We start from the raw sequence: 17,348 nt of genomic DNA, 5'->3' as shown, positions 1-17,348 counted from the left end.
GCCACGGCTTATAATGCACCTCGACGGGGCTTCTCGGGAGTAACGCTGCACACGGGGGATCCCCGGCTGTTCAGCCTTCTCAGCAAATGGGGCGGTTGATCCGGGAGGGATGGGTGGGGAGATGCAGATGGATGCAAGCTCCATCCCGCTCCCCTGCAGCCATCCGGAGCATGCCGCCCCCGTTCAACCGGGTTGCCTCCCAGTCCCCGCAAAGCGGCTTTAGGATTGCATGGGAAATGTTCCTGTCTAAAGCCCCTTTCCTGGGAGGAAGCAAGCCCCACTGAAGAGAGCGGTGGAGGATTCCGAATCCAATCAGACCCACTGCGGATTGCTCGGGGTGAGCTCGCTTCAGTTTGCTTCTCCTTCCCCCCCCATCAACCCCCCCCCCCGCCTAGTTTTCTGAGATGGCTGTATAACCCGGGATACTCTGGGAGCGCAGCCCTATGCGGAGTGACTCCAGAGCAGAAGTGGCCAAACTTGCTTAATGTAAGAGCCACATAGAATAAACGTCAGATGTTTGAGAGCTGGAAGGAAGGCAAATAAATGGGGAGAGGGAGGGAGAGGTGGAAAGAAAGCAACTTTAAATGCATTCTCCAAGCCGCTGGCTGGTTTGGCTTGGAGAAGTGATTCAAAGAGAGACATGCCTTTTCCAAGCCAGCCAATGGGGTGGGGGCGGGGCTTTTAGAGCCACACAATGCGTGTGAAAGAGCCACATGTTGCTCCCGAGTCACACTTTGGCCACCCCTGTTCCGGAGCAATCGCATTGAGCTGCATTGTTTGTAGGGCACCTCTGGCGGCAGCCGGGCTTAAGTCCCGCCCGGTCGGGGGTCTTTATGGGAAGCCTCTCTCCTTCTGGGTCTGTAGATCCGAAAGGGTTAAAGCAGCGGAGCTATTTGCTAGGGAGGCCGAGCGGAGGGTGGCGGAAGGGTTTGCTTCTGAATTGGAGGGTGGGAGGTTTCAATAGCAACAGTAGAGAAAAGCCCTGCAACAGCCGGAGCCTGGGAACGTTTACTTTCAAGTAAGTCATTTCAGACTTGAGCTACAGACGTTTTGCTATCGCGTACTCGTGGTGGTGGTGGTTAAATAGTTTTTAAAACTTCATTTTTCTGATGCATGTTTTCATTTGTTAGCCCCCTGCTGTCTCTTGCAGGAGCAGAAAGGCAGGATCTGAATTTTGGAAATCGAAATACATTCTCAGCCATGGAGATTCCCGGGTTGATCCTTCGTGCCGACTGGCTGCACAAATGCCTTTGGGCCCATGCTCCCCCCCCCCCCCCCATCTGCAGTTAACGGGGAAGGAAGAAGAAGATATTGGATTTATATCCCGCCCTCCACTCCGAAGAGTCTCAGAGCGGCTCACAATCTCCTTTATCTCCTTCCCCCACAACAGACACCCTGTGAGGTGGGTGGGGCTGAGAGGGCTCTCAGCAGCTGCCCTTTCAAGGACAACCTCTGCCAGAGCTATGGCTGACCCAAAGCCATGCTAGCAGGTGCAAGTGGAGGAGTGGGGAATCAAACCCGGTTCTCCCAGATAAGAGTCCGCACACTTAACCACTACACCAAATTGGCTCTCCAGTTGGCTTTATTGGAGATGTAATTAACGTTATTTTATTTGTTTACATAAATTACAGTTGGACTCAGTATTTCAGTATTTGGGTGGCAAACTGGTCAGGAATCTGAAAAACAGCATGGAAGGGAAGCATAAATGTTAAAGTGACCCACAGAAATGCTGCAAAATGGCATAGTTAGTAAGATCCAGTTTACAAACGCAAAGTGGCAATTAAAAGCTGCATAATAAACAACCTACACCAGTGGTGGCCAAACTTGCTTAACGTGAGAGCTACATAGAATAAACATCAGATGTTTGAGAGCCAGAAGGCAGGCAGGCAAATAGATGGGGAATGGAAAGGTGGAAAGAAATCAACTTTACTTTAAATGTGTGGCTCTCAAGGCTCCAAGCTGCTGGCAGGCTTGGCTTTGATAAGTAATTTAAAGAAAGAAATGCCTTCTCCAAGTCGGCAGGTGGGATGGGGGCTTCAAGAGCCACACAATATGTGTGAAAGAGCCACATGTGGCTTCCGAGCCAGTTTGGCCACCCCTGTCCTACACAGAGAATACAAACTGACAGAGTTCAAAAGATCTCAGCTTATACAATGCATAGAATGCACAGTGGTGACCTAACTTCCCAGAAAATGAAGGGGAAGCGGAAAGGGGGGGGGGGGACATACACACAATAAAGCCAAAATGCCATAGTAAAGCCCTCTTGAATGATTCAGTTTTGCTCAGGTTGTGGAAAGCCAGGGCGTGGGTCCCTTCCTTACCTCTTCAGGCACACCATTCACAGGGGCCATAACGGAGAAGGCACATGTACAGTCCAGCTAATGGAGGACTGCAGAATGGCAGTAATATGGAGGGCTCCATCTAATTCCTGATAAGAGCTGAGTCATGGAGTTCTTTACGAGCTGCAATTTCTGAACTGATTTTGTGGGGAGACAAAACAGTATATTTATCTAGTCTAGTCCGCACGTTACCATGGCATGGATCCTGGTTGCCGGATGAGCTATATTAAGGGGAAGGGGCCGTTTTTTTAGCTAGCTGAGTTGGGAGAAAGCCTTTTTTCAGGAGATTCGGGCCCTGCGGGACTTATCCAAGTTTCACAGGGCCTGTAAGACGGAGCTCTTCCGCCAGGCTTTCAGTTGATCCAGCAGGTGTCCCCTGAAGTTATCGCTTCCCCCAGCACCTTACCATCTAGGTGCTTAAGTTATGTTGAATACTACTTTGATAATTCTGTACTTCTACAGATTCTGTAATCATGATATTGTCTAGTCTGGATGTGGTTTGCTTAATGTTTCTGTAAGGTTTTAATGTTGTAAGCCGCCCAGAGTCTGCTTGCAGGATAGGGTGGGGTATAAATTGAAAAAATAAATTTTTTGCAACTGTATTAACTTGTTTTGCCAGCAATAATGTTGGGTCCAGTATATCAGGGGTCCCCAACCCCCGGTCTGTGGACTAGTACCGGTCTGTGGCCTGTTAGCAAACGGGCTGTGAGTTGTATAATTATTTTATTATTATATTACAATGTTGTAGTAGTTGTAGTAATACATTGGATTTATATCCTGCCTTCCACTCTGAATCTCAGAGTGGCTCACAATCTCCTTTGTCTTCCTTCCCCGCAACAGATACCCTGTGTGGTGGGTGGGGCTGAGAGAGCTCTCCCCAGAAGCTGCCCTTTCAAGGACAGCTCTGAGTTAACTATGGCTGACCCAAGGCCATTCCAGCAGCTGCAACTGGAGGAGCTGGGAATCAAACCCAGTTCTCCCAGATAAGAGTCCGCACGCTTAACCACCACACCAAAATAAAGTGCACAATTGTATTATCCTGAAACCATCTCCTCCCCCGGTCTGTGGAAAAATTGTCTTCCACAAAACTGGTCCCTGGTGCCAAAAAGGTTGGGGACCACAGCCGTATCAGGGCTCTTAACTGAGTTAGCTGAACCCCATAGAAAGTGAGGGACATAATGTCCTTCAAGATGTCTGCTTTTCCAACCAGTACTACTTCTGTCTTTCCAGAATTCAGTTACAGTTGTTCATAGCCATTTAACCACAGCAACCAGGAAGTGGTGGAGAACCTCTGCTGCATCACTGCTTCCCCCTGTTCCTGTTTATCCAGCAGCCCCTGTACGCTGCCCTAGAGAGGCTTGAAGCCCCCTTCTCCTTCCTCTCTGCTGCCTGCTTGGGCAGAGCTATTGCCCAGCCCTTCTGGCCTGTTGAGGAGCTATTTGCAGTGGTTAAGCTCTTACCAGACACTTTGTCCTGGGCTCCAGTTTACCTTGAGAAGCCGCCACTAGACAGAATGGTCCCCGGAAATCAGAGGCCAAGCTCCTAACATCCACAGCAGATTTTTAAAGAGCCAAAGAGATACATTTTTCTTTCCTAAATGACCAAGCAAACATATCTTTAAAAGCTTGATATTCCCTGGCAGGGGTCGTTTTGTAGAAAAATAGATGGTAGAGCTTATTAGCATAACTCAAGGGTGGCCAATGGTAGCTCTCCATATGTTTTTTTGCCTACAACTCCCAACAGCCCCAGCCATTGGCCATGCTGGCTGGGGCTGATGGGAGTTGTAGGCAAAAAACATCTGGAGAGCTACCATTGGTTACCCCTGGCATAACTCATTGCTGCCCCCCCTCACCAGCCAAAAGCAACCCGACACAAGAAAGGAAAGCCCCGGTCGAGCAAGGCCTGCTTGGGCTGGCTAGAGATCCAGTCAATCCAAGCAGGCCTCATTCACCTGGGGCTCTCCTTGGCCACCCCTCTCCCCCAGTCAAAAGGCCAGCAGGCCAGCAGTGGAGAAAGGGTGGCATGGGCTTCTCTAGAGGTTAAAGAGGGCTGCTGGGGGCATGGCAAAGCCCCTGGTGGCTGGCTGGCTGGCTGCCCGCTCTCCTAATCCAGGGATTGTTATGCAGCTACACCTATTATTCAATGGACAAGGCAAGTTGGAAGGAAGAGGGGGAACCCTCTAAAAGATTCAGGAGCTGTGCTCCTGTGAGCCCCTGCTGAATTTAAGGTTTGCTCCCTGGGCCTTTTCTTACATGCCCAGAGAATGCTGTTCACCACTTTGGGTCATGCAGCCATTTTTCTCCAGGCCAGTTTGGCCAGGGATCCTGGATGGTATTTTTGCCATCTTCTGGCCATGCAGCAGGTGTCACAGGGGGCGTGGGGGGATATATTTGTGAATTTCCTGCATTGTGCAGGGGGTTGGACTAGATGGCCCTATGATTCTAATAGAACACAATTACATTAATCCTGATCCACAAACTACAACACAGATATTCCTTCTAATCCACGTTCTCTTGGCCAGGGTCAGTGATATAACTCTGTTCTCTTTTGGTTGCTTTCTGCCTTGTTGATATCTTTCCCCTCTTCCTCTTCATAGGCAAGTGAATAAGGGTATCTTCCCACAGTCAGAGGGAACCCAGGGGAAGGGGAAAGGAGATGGAAGAGGAGGACCCAGAAGGACCTGAAACTGTCAAGAGATCAAGGAAAGGTCTCCATTCCATCCAAGCAGGGAGTGGTGCAGAATTCTGGGAAAGAGCTGTGCCAGAAATCTTGGCTCAGGATACTATGACCGCAGATGTACGCAGCCAGTACTTCCGGCAGTTCTGTTACAATGAGGCCAATGGGCCCCGGGAAGTTTGCAGCCAGCTCCATGGACTTTGCAACTACTGGCTGAAGCCAGAGAGGCACTCCAAGAAGCAGATCCTGGACCTGGTGATCCTGGAGCAGTTCCTGACCATCCTGCCCCAGGAGATGCAGTTCTGGGTCAGAGGATGTGGGCCAGAGACCAGTTCCCAGGCGGTGGCCCTGGCTGAAGGTTTCCTCTTGAGTCAGGCAGAGAAGAGGAGGCAGGCAGAGCAGGTGAGGGGAGTTTCATTCACTCATTTCAAGCAATAACCTTATTCTAAAGTTTCCTGCGAGATATTTCTGTCTCCATGTATGTATTAATGCCATCAAATTGCTTCCAATTTATGGGACCGTATGAATTAACACCCTCCAAAACATCCTATTGTTAACAGGTCTTGCAGGCTGACAGCCATGGCTTCCTTGATTGAGTCAATCCATCTCAGTTTGGTCATCTTCTTTTCCTGCTACCTTCAACTTTTCCTAGTATTATTCTCCTTTCTAGTGACTCCTGACTTTTTGTAATGTCACCAAAGTACTAGTCTCATTTTCCTCATTTTAGTTTTCAGGGAAAGTTGAGGTTTGCTTTGATCTAGAATCACTGATATATCTTTTTGGTGGTCAACAGTACCTGTAAAAACTCTCCTCCCAATGCCACTTTCTCCATGCCAGCTGTCTTCATTGTCCAATTTTCACATCCACAGATAGTAATACTTTGGCATGAATTAACTTGATCTAGGTTACACTAAAGAATCTTTTCTAGCTTCTTCTTAGCTGCTCTTCCATCTTCTTCTAATTTCTTGTTTGCAGTCTCCTTTTTGATTGACGATGGAGCCAAGGAACAGAAAGTCTTGAACAATTTCTAGTTCTTCATCATCAACCCTAAATTTTTGGAATTCCACACTGGTCATTACTTTTGTTGTCTTGTTGTTCAGCTGTAGTCCTGCTTTGGCACTTCCTGCTTTAACTTTCATTAGCCGTTGTTTCAAGTCTTTACTCTTTTCTGCCAGTAATGTGGCGCCATCTGCATATCTCAGATTGCTGCTGTTCCTTACACCAGTTTTTACTCAACCTTGATCTAAATCTAATCCAGTTTTCCTTATGCTACGTCCTGCTTATAGATCGAAGAGACAGGGAGATAAAAATTCATCGTAGTCTGACGCCTTGGCCAATTTGAAACCATTATATTTCTCCCTATTCTGTCCTAACGGTGGCCTCTTGTCCAGAGTACAGGTTGCACATCAAAGCCATCAGGTATTGTGGCACACCCATTTCTTTTAAAACCAGCCATAGCTTTTCATGAACCAAACAATCAAAAACTTTGCTGCAATCAATGAAACACAAACTGATTTTCATCTGAAATTCTCTCATATGCTCCAATAACCAATCTGAATTTTCAATATGATGTCAAGTGCCTTGCCCTTTTCTAAATTCAGCTTGAACATCATGCATTTCTCAATCCATATATGGTAACAGCCTTTGTTGTACGCTTTTGAGCACCACTTTACTCCCTTGAGAAATTTATACAAAAGTCCAATTGTTGCTGCAATCTTTGATGTCTCCTTTTGTTGGAATTGGAATGTAAAGTGAGTGCTTCCCCCCACCCCACCTCGGTATTTGTTAGCATATTCTTGTTAAGATTTTGATGGACTCTTTTGCTGTGGCTTGGAATAGTTCTATTGATATCTTGATTGCTCTCAGTGCAGCTTTCCTTTCATTTTATAAAACCTTTTGTTCTTCAAAAGATTCTTCTTGAAAGGAATCTATGTTCTTTTCATCTCTTTTGCATAATTCCTCAGTGTATTGTTCCCATATTTTCTTAGATATTTCTACTTCTAGATATCTCACTAGGCTGGGAAGAAAACCCAACCCTGATTCTTGTCCCTGTGGTTGAAACAGGACTTGTGGTAGCTTCAGGGGATGAGAAGAAGATGATATTGGATTTATAGCCCACCCTCCACTCCAAAGAGTCTCAGTGGCTCACAATCTCCTTTATCTCCCTCCCCCACAACAGCCCCCTGTGAGGTGGGTGGGGCTGAGAGGGCTCTCACAGCAGCTGCCCTTTCAAGGACAACCTCTGCCAGAGCTATGGCTGACCCAAGGCCATCCCAGCAGGTGCAAGTGGAGGTGTGCACAATCAAACCTGGCTCTCCCAGATAAGAGTCCGCACACTTAACCGCTACACCAAACTGGCTCTCCCATGAGGAAACCAGGAGTGGGGTCAGCCTCCATCTCCTCATCTTGTTCCATTCCTTCCCTTACCTGAGTCCTTTGCTGTTGTTTCAGATGTGGGGACGATCTGTGAAGGTGGAAGCAAAATTCTCTGAGGAAGAAGGAGCTCCATCAGAGAAAAGCCAGAGAGCGCAGGCCCAGGAGCATGCCCAAGATACCCTGTCAAGTGGTGAGTGAGTGTGCCTCCTGCCCAGATGGGATTGGGATACTTAGTAATGTTGCTGGGCAGAAGGTTCAGGACAGGAGAAAAGGGGAATGATTTTTAGACCACATAGAAACTAAGCAGGGTCAGTCCTAATTAGTTCTTACACAGGGGACCACCAAAAGAAGTTCAGGGTTGCTGTGTCAAGGCAGGTATTGGCGTATCATCTCCGAACGTCTTTTGCCGTTAATAACTGCAGGGTCTAAGTGGAGCCATAGAAACAGTTTTGCATGTCTTAATGGAATGCCCTTATTATTCTAACATTCGGCAGAGTATCTGATCTTCAATTTTAAGTGGCATCTTTGATTGACCTGGTTGACTCAGCCTTCCATCCTTCCAAGGGCGGTAAAATGAGTACCCAGCTTGCTGGTGGGAAAATGTAGATGACTGGAGAAGGCAATGGCAAACCACCCCGTTAAAAGTCTGCCGTGGAAACGTTGTGAAAGCAACGTCACCCCAGAGTCGGAAACGACTGGTGTTTGCCCAGGGGACCTTTCCTTTCCTTGATTTACCTGCTTTCTACAAGTTGGTATTTCTTTTCAATAATGCCAAAATCACTGAAACTGTGGCTAGGTTTCATCCCTCTCTCTCTCTCTCTCGGCTTGACTTCGCGAACGAAGATTTAAGAAGGTGCAGTAGTCCACGTCTGCTGCAGGCTCGCTGGTGGCTGACAAGACCAATGCGGGACAGGCAGATCCAGCCACAGTGGCTGCAGGGAAAAGTCTGATTTGGGGTTGGTGCTGTAGCAGTGCGATTCTTCCTCAATCTCCTTTTGTCCTCAAGACCAGCTATGCGTGCGTTCTCAAAGGAAGAGACAGCCTGGTGGATGGTGTGCCTCCATGCTTTGCGATCTGAGGCTAGGTCAGACCACTGGTGATGGTTGATGCGACAGGTGCCAAGGGAGCAGCTGTCAATTTACGTAGTGATATTCTTAAATTAACTTTGGACTAATTTAATGATGTTGTATTTTATACTGAGTTAAGCGTCTTAACTACAATAGAACCCTTGTTAATGTTCATGTGGCTGAAATGTTTTTTTATGCCAATAAAGGGAACTGAACTGAACTGCAGGGTCACCATTAGCTTGCTGTGACTTGAGAGCACTTTGCAAACACATACACATGCACACACACCATGTTCTGGGGTAGCATGCCTCTGAAACCCCATGGGTTCTGTGCCCCTCTATAAAGGCTTTCCAGGGGCTTCTAGTGGTCCATAGTGAAAAAGAGGTTACAGGACTGGGGATACCAGGCCATGGCATGGCGCCCCCACGAGGTTCAAGGGTGGAGCACGGGGTGGACATGAAGTCATGTTGAAGTCTCGTCCGGCCTAATACGTGGTTGTGAATTCAGAGCCTCAATGGATGCCAAGGAAACCTATTGGGAGTAAAGTTCTCAGGACATTGACTGATATGCTAAAATCATAGCCGGATGGCAGTGTGTCCTACAAAAATGATTTCCGGCCCCCTCTTTTTTCCCAGCCGGTCTGGGCTCTTGTTACGGGTGGGAGGGCCCAGCAGGCAGGGGAATGGCGTGTTTGGGCTTCTGGTCTCATCCAGCATGGATGCTGCAACTTTTGGAGCTCCAAAGTTCATGGAGCACATTTTAGAGAGCCAGTTTGGTGTAGTGGTTAAGTGCACAGACTCTTATCTGAGAGAACCAGGTTTGATTCCCCACTCCTCCACTTGCAGCTGCTGGAATGGCCTTGGGTCAGCCATAGCTCTTGCAGGGAGTTGTCCTTGAAAGGGCAGCTTCTGGGAGAGGTCTCTCAACCCCACTTACCTCACAGGGTGTCTGTTGTGGGAGAAGATAAAAGAGATTGTATGCTGTTTTGAGACTCTGATACAGAGAGAAGGGCGGGGTATAAATCTGTGGTTGTCTTCTTCACATTTCAAGTCTCACAGAAGTCTGAAACTTGTAGTCAGGATCTGTACCCCCTCCCCCCGAGGTTCACAAGTACCTGATGCTTCTCTTCCACCTCTCCCACATTTCACTAAAAGCCATTACAAATTTTATTGTGTGTAAACAAGACAAGGTTTCATAGCACTGGGAACAGGGATGTCCGTAAGGCAGAGTTCAAAGATGCAAAATAGGAATTGGAGGTTAACATTCATCCTTCCAATTTTGTCTCCCTTGCAGGCAGTGAAGATATGTTGTCAAGCCACCTTTGCAGAGGAGTGGAAACGGCTGCTCCACTTCTGGTCCAGGTAGAGAGGGAAGAAAGAGGGATAGCAGGGCTCACTTTGTAGCAGAATCTCCTTTGCATATTAGGCCACGCATCCCTGATGTAGCCAATCCTCTTACAGGGCTCTTAGTACAGGGCCTACTGTAAGCTCTTTGAGGATCGTCTATAGCAGGGTGTGTGGCCTGATATACAAAGGAGGCTTTTGGTCCTGCTGACTGAGCAGAGAGGAGTTCTGAACCCAGCTCTCTTTACAAATTCTGCATCCTGCACTCTCCCAGAATGCCCCCATTGAGAGTGTAGTCTTCTTCTGGAATGATCTCTGATGAAGGAATCTGCTTTTTCTTTCAGTCACCGTTTTCCTTTGAGGAGGTGGCTGTGTATTTCACTGAGGCCGAGTGGACATTGCTGGTTCCAGGCCAAAGGGCTCTCTACAGGGACGTCATGCTGGAAAACTATAGGAACGTGGCCTCGCTGGGTAAGGAGCTTTCGTAGGTGCCCAATGGTGAACTGCTGCCATTTTGAATGCTGTATGAATCAAAATTTTGAAAAGCAACGTGTGGTTGTGAGGAAGACTGCCCAGCTACCTCCTGCTGGAGGCCTCAAGGAGGTGGGGTGGCAGTGGAAACGTTGGCTCAACATGGCCAGCGTTGTGGCTGTCACCCAAACCTGAGAGAGTGTTCTGGCCTGAGGCCAGGCTGGGGTTGGGAGGCTTTCAGAAAGACTCTGGAAGACACTATTCTCAGTTACCAACGTTTACAACATACCCTTCCCCAGCAGTCATTTTGTAGGAAAAAAGGTGCCAGAGTTCATTTGCATAATTCATTTGAAGAAAATGATGATTATATTGGATTTATATCCTGCCCTCCACTCCGAATCTCAGAGTCTCACTCAGAGTGGCTCACAATCTTGTTTATCTTCCTCCCCCACAACAGACACCCTGTGAGGTGGGTGGGGCTGAGAGGGCTCTCACAGAAGCTGCCCTTTCAAGGACAACTCCTGCAAGAGCTATGGCTGACCCAAGGCCATTCCAGCAGCCACAAGTGGAGGAGTGGGGAATCAAACCCGGTTCTCCCAGATAAGAGTCTGCACATGTAACCACTACACCTCATCTGCATAACTCATCTGCATATGCCACACACCCGTGACATCACCAGAAGGTGTACTAAATTATATCAGCTCTGCTTCTTGAATTATAATTGTCATAATAAAACCTTACTCCCATCATGCTTGTAAAATTACTTTCTCCTATGTTGCCACAGTGGCATGATGAAGATTTCCATCTGTCTGCTTTATGTGTTGGCTATTTTCCCTTTTTTTGTGGGGGGAAAATATTAGAAAGTTTGTCAAATTTTAGAGTTTAGCAAAATTCTCACAGGGGGTTTGAACAGTGGAGCCCAGAAGCAGGTATTGGGGTGGGGGTAAGAAAGAAAGAGCACAATAAAATTTAGAAGTTCTGGAGCTGTGCTCCTGTGAGCTCCTGCCCTAAATGAGGCTTGCCTTTCCCCCAGATGAGAATTGAGTGTGATCTGCAAAGGATCCACCCCACTTGTAGTGGCTTTGATCTTAACCATGTTTCCGTCCTTCCTGAAGACATTTTCCTCTTCCTTGGATTTCTTTCCTTTCCAATTTAGGAATGATTCTCTCTCTGTGTCTCTCTCTCTGTGTCCCTCTCCCCCCTCCCCCCCCAAGTCTCCAGAGAGCATTTCTCTTCCAGCAGTCCCCTGGATCCCTTCAGTCCTTACTATTAGGTAGATATGGGTTTGAGTGCTTTATTTGGAGCTGTTCTTTGGAGCCAGTTTGGTGTACTAGTTAAGTGCGTGGACTCTTATCTGGGAGAACCGGGTTTGATTCCCCACTCCTTCACCTGCAGCTGCTGGAATGGCCTTGGGTCAGCCATAGCTCTTGTAGGAGTTGTCCCTGAAAGGGCAGCTTCTGGGAGAGCTCTCTCAGCCCCACCCACCTCACAGGGTGTCTGTTGTGGGGGAAGGAGATAGATTGTAAGCCACTCTGATTCAGAGAAAAGGGTGGGGTATAAAGCTGCGGTCATCTTCTTCTTCTGCCTTGCGGGGATGACTTGCAGCTGGTAATCCCACCAGTCAATACTGCCTCCCAAGGGCTAGTGGCTTAAACCAAACCCCACAGCACCCTCTATTGTGGTGAGGGGAATCAGTCTTCACCCCAAGAGGGTGGAATTGTGTATTATTGAGGAGATCCCCACTGAAACTACCAGCCCAGTAAACATAGCATCAGGCTCTCATTTGAAACAGTTTGCTTGAGCCACAGCAGGACAAAGAAAGCACTGTAGCCGGTGTCCGTCTCCCCAAAAGGCAAGTGACCCATTCCTTCCCAAAGGCTAAGTCCTTTCCACCACTCTGAGGTAGGAAAGTGTCTGCCACAGAAAAACAGAGAGAGAGAGAAGCCAGATATACCTGCCCACTCAGGGCGCCCCGATGCCCAGATTCCTCCAATTGGCACCATCTTCCCCTGTCTCTAGAGAAGATGGTTGACAACAGTGATAACCCTATGCTGCTCTAAGGGTCTGCCAAACTAACTTGTCCACAATTAGATCACATTATCCTGGTCATGCAGGACATGTGCATATCTGCATGCTCGCTGTGCATACACTGCATGCTGAAGGTGCTTTCAGAAGATGAAACAGGACAGATTCTTCTGGGGTCTTATCTGGACTTTTGACAGTGTTTGTTCCTCTGGGATGGGCTTCCAGGGGGGTCCTACTCTACTATAAGGAGTTAATGACCTTGAGGCCCAATAACCAGTCTTCTGGCTATCTCTTGCTGACTATAAGACACATTTCTTTCCAGAGAGACAGGCTGATTCTGTACTTCTAGGAAAGACAGAAATGCCTGGATGATTCAGACATGACTACGCATTAGACAATTGACAGGCCCGGCTAAGGCTCAGAGGTTGCAAGGAAATGGCTCAGACCTTGAGAAATGTGGCTCTATACTGCAGGGTTGGTTTTCTCATTGATCATTACCTGCCCCTAGGGCTTTTTTTGTAGCAGGAATCCTCAACATATTAGGCCACACACTCCTGATCTAGCTAATCCTCCTGGAGCTTACACCAGGCCCTGTACTTAGAGCCCTGTAAGCTCTTGGAGGATTGGCTACATCAGAGGCATGTGGCCTAATATGCAAAGGAGTTCCTGCTACAAAAAAACCCTGCCTGCCCCCTTAAGAACTGTCACCTTTTCAAAAAAAAAAAAGCCATGGGGGTCCCCTTTATCTATGGGGTTCATTTGGCAATCTCCTGGTTCCCCGCCCCCGAAAACATGTATTTTGGGGAGACTGAAAACCAGCTCCTCGTGGCTCTGTTCACAATTGGAAAGAAAAAGACGACATTGGATTTATATTCCGCCCTCCACTCAAGAGTCTCAGAGCGGCTCACAATCTCCTTTATCTCCCTCCCCCACAACAGATACCCTGTGGGGTGGGTGGGGCTGAGAGGACTCTCACAGCAGCTGCCCTTTCAAGGACAACCTCTGCCAAAGCTATGGCTGACCCAAGGCCATGCTAGCAGGTACAAGTGGAGGAGTGGGGAATCAAACCTGGTTCTCCCAGATAAGAGTCCGCACACTTAACCACTACACCAAACTTCAGTGCACTTGAAGGACTGGATATTTTGATAACCCACTTGCAGGAAGGCCAGGATATAAATTTAACAAAGAAATAAATAAACCTCTTGTATTTAACCATCAAGTGCAGACACTCAAAGAAGCTGCATGGCAAGTCAAATAGGAGCAGCAGGAGAATGGTTCTTTGCAACTTTCCCCCCTTAAAGTACATAACAGGGAGTCTGAGAGGAGGGATAGGCAGAAAATAAAAACAGCTCTGTGGGAGGGCCTCGCAAAGATAAGGTGTTGCGACCAGCATCTCTGCTGGGGAGGAAAGATGATCTGATAAAAGAAATGCACACCCATTCATGAGCAGTGCCTGACTGGTGTCTTTGCTTCTTACATGGGTGCTGACTGAAACTCTTTTATTTATTCCAGCCTCAGACATAGAGGAGACAGCTGGAGAATTCCAGGGGTTCTCTTTGGAAAAAGCCAAGAGTGAAGATGCCAAAGGACACTACGGAGATGGACCACAGAAGCAGGAAGGAAGCCACACAGGTAAGAGGTGGGCAATGCTCCCTCTAAGCTGTGGAGTCTTGTGAGCAAAAATTCTACTTTGTGAGCTACTGGCATTAAAGCTGTGAGCTACTGCATAAATTAGTTTGCTCTTGGGCCATTTTTCCTTAGCTAAGTCAAAAATGTGTGAGCTGGAGGCTAAAAAACTGTGAGCTAGCTCACACTAACTCAGCTTAAAAGGAACACTGGAGGCGGGATAAACCCATTCCTTGATAAGGAGAGGGTTTCTGTGAAATTCCAGTTCAAGAAGAAAGGTCAATTAAAAAGAGAAGGAACCAAGGCCTCCACCTTAACTGGAGAATCCACTCCAGGGAAAATGAAAGTGCAGCCTTTGCAAAGATCTTCAGTTGGAGAATTAATGTCATTATGCAGACACAAATTCCCTTAGGAAAGAAACTGTATAATTGCTTGCAGTGGAGAAAGAGCTTCAGCTGGAAAAGAGCTCTTACTTCACACAAGAACAAAATCACACAGGGGAGCCATATAAATGGTCAGAGTCCAAACCAAGCGTCTCTCATGCAGGAGGCTTAATGTAATTTTAAAGCGTATATGATTGTACACTTCAGTGTACAGCAGGAAGAATCCACTGAAGTATTTGGAGTTCTGATGGAACTTCAGGTGCAGATCAGACCTCCTTCTGTGGGTTCTAACAGGATCTCCTTCTTTATTCCAGCAGGAGATGATCAGAGGAATGAGGAGGATGAGGAACGGCAGCCTCTTTCGCCAGATGAAGTCAAGAATGAAGACTTGAGGGGAAACTTCAGAAATCAAGTTAGACCTAAGAGGCAGAAAAGAAGCCACATGGTCAAGAAGATGGGTCAACCCATTCCTTGCCAAGGGGAGGATTTCCAAGAAGTTATTCACACGGAGAAGAAAACATACAAGTGCATGGCGTGTGGAATGAACTTCTCAGATGAATCCCAATATAATGCTCATTTACAAATGCACAGTGGAAAAAAGACCCAACAATGGCTGGAGTGTGGAAAGATCACAAGTCGCAGAGAAGAACTCCTTAGATATCAGAAAAGACATACGGGAGAGAAACCTTATAACTGCTCAGACTGCGGCAAGAGCTTCTTAAAGAAATCAGATCTTATCCGACACCAAAGAATTCACTCAGGAGAGAAGTTACCACTTTGCTCAGAGACTGAAATGGAGTTCTCTGAGGGAGTAAAAGGTAATGTACATTTCCCAAAGCACAATATGAAGGCATTTAAATGCTTTTGGTGTGGAAAATACTTCAAATACAGATCTCAGCTCCTTGTGCACCAAAGAATCCACAGAGGGGAGAAGCCTTTTGAATGCTCTGAGTGTAAGAAGAGATTCAGTCAAAGTGGTGCTCTTCAAAATCATCTAAAAACCCACTCGAGGGAGAAGCCTTTTGAATGCTCAGAGTGTAGGAAGAGATTCAGTCATAATACCAAGCTTCAGATGCATCAAAGAATCCACACAAGGGAAAAACCTTTGGAATGCTCAGAGTGTGGGAAGCGATTCAGTCACAATAGCACTCTTCAAAAACATCTAAGAACCCACACAGGGGAGAAGCCTTTTGAATGCTCAGAGTGTGGGAAGAGATTCAGTCAGAGTGGCATTCTTCGAAATCATCTAAGAACCCACACAGGGGAGAAGCCTTTTGAATGCTCAGAGTGTGGAAAGAGATTCAGTCGGGGCGGCCATCTTCAGAGTCATGTAAGAACCCACACAGGGGAGAAGCCTTTTGAATGCTTAGAGTGTGGGAAGGGATTCAGTCACAGTGGCACTCTTCAGAATCATTTACGTACCCACACAGGGAAGAAGCCTTTTGAATGCTTAGATTGCGGGTCAAGATTCAGTAACAGTGGACATCTTCAAAGGCATCAAAGAACCCACACAGGGGAGAAACCTTTTGAATGCTTAGAGTGTGGGAAGGGATTCAGTCAGAGTGGGTCTCTTCAAAATCATCTAAGAACCCACACAGGGGAGAAGCCTTTTGAATGCTCAGAGTGTGGGAAGAAATTCAGTCGTAGCAGTCAGCTTCAGCTCCATCAAAGAACCCACACTGGGGAAAAGCCTTTTGAATGCTCAGAGTGTGGAAAGAGATTCAGTCACAGTAGCCATCTTCAAAAACATCTAAGAACTCACACAGGAGAGAAGCCTTTCGAATGCTCAGAATGTGGAAAGAGATTCATTCAGAGTGGTGCTCTTCAAAATCATCTAAGAACCCACACGGGGGAGAAGCCTTTTGAATGCTCAGAGTGTGGAAAGCGATTCAGTCAGAGTGGTGCTCTTCAAAATCATTTAAGAACCCACACAGGGGAGAAACCTTTTGAATGCTCAGAGTGTAGAAAGAAATTCCGTCAGTGTGGCCAACTTCAAAAGCATCTAAGAATCCACACAAGAAGAAACCATGTAACTGCTTAGCTCCAAGGTGTCAAACTGATTTGTTGCAAGGACCAGATCTGATATATCGCTTTGTTCAGCCACTCCATGTGTGCCACACAATGTAATGCCAGGTAGCAGAGATATAAACTTCAGAAAGGACACAGGCAAACCCAGTTAATGTTTTTTTTTTTTACTCAAAAAGCAAGTTTACTTAAAACTTTAAGAGTATTTCTTTTATTTCAGAGTCTTTGATAACTGACACCTCTTGCTCTGAATTATTGCATCAAAACGTGGAGCCAGTGTCTGTGCTGTAGCAATCTTGAGTATTCTGTTTAAGTGTGCATCTGTAAGCTGTGAATGTACTTTTGATTTATGGGCATTGATTATAGAAAGTAGCTATTCATAGAAATACGTTGCCCCAAACATCAATTTTTAGAAGCGAAAGCCTTAACATGGAGGTGATTTAGACCCCCAAACTGGTAAAATTTCCTAATGACAACTTCAGGAAGATTATATTTCAACACAGGATCACATTGCTCTGCTGGCCTGGGAGAGATCTGGTTGTCCCCGATCACGGCAAATGCTCCTGTGGCCCTCGCCCCTGCCTGGTGGAACTCTCTGCCAGAGAATATCCATGCTCTTCAGGGTTTACTGACTTTCCACAGGGCATGCAAGGCAGAGATGTTCTGCCAGGCATTTGGTTGAGGGCAGCGATGGGTCAGGATAAGTCTTGGCACTCTCACTCTTTCCTCACCCTTCGTAACCCCTCCCCACCGATACTCCTGCTAAGCTGTGGAGCCTTGTGAGCAAAAAAATCTACTTTGTGAGTTACCGGCATTTAAGCTGTGAACTACTGCATCAATTTGAAAAAGAAGAAGATTGCAGATTTATACCCCACCCTTCTCTGAATCAGAGACTCAAAGTGGCTTACAATCTCCTATATCTTCTCCCCCCACAACAGACACCCTGTGAGCCTGGTGGGGCTGAGAGGGCTCTCACAGCAGCTGCCTTTTCAAGGACAACTCCTACAAAAGCTATGG

At 47.0% G+C, this 17,348-nt stretch overlaps 2 protein-coding genes across 2 annotated transcripts in view; one reads left to right on the top strand and one right to left on the bottom strand.

Moving 5' to 3' along the window:
* LOC132571316 (gastrula zinc finger protein XlCGF57.1-like) overlaps positions 1–17,348 on the bottom strand; it is a 397,476-nt gene that overhangs the window by 89,132 nt on the left and 290,996 nt on the right. The window lies entirely within an intron of this gene.
* Positions 4,933–16,525, top strand: LOC132571878 (oocyte zinc finger protein XlCOF6-like). The gene is made up of 6 exons (XM_060238669.1): positions 4,933–5,417; positions 7,467–7,581; positions 9,752–9,819; positions 10,146–10,272; positions 13,810–13,929; positions 14,621–16,525. Exons 1-6 carry the CDS (start codon positions 4,995–4,997, stop codon positions 16,345–16,347), a joined length of 2,580 nt encoding a protein of 859 aa, XP_060094652.1. The 5' UTR covers positions 4,933–4,994; the 3' UTR covers positions 16,348–16,525.

This window comes from Heteronotia binoei, chromosome 5 (genome assembly GCF_032191835.1).
Source record: "Heteronotia binoei isolate CCM8104 ecotype False Entrance Well chromosome 5, APGP_CSIRO_Hbin_v1, whole genome shotgun sequence".
Lineage (NCBI taxonomy): Eukaryota > Metazoa > Chordata > Lepidosauria > Squamata > Gekkonidae > Heteronotia > Heteronotia binoei.
The sequence above is the reverse complement of the archived record's forward strand: the minus strand, read 5'-3'. Positions and strand labels throughout refer to the sequence as shown.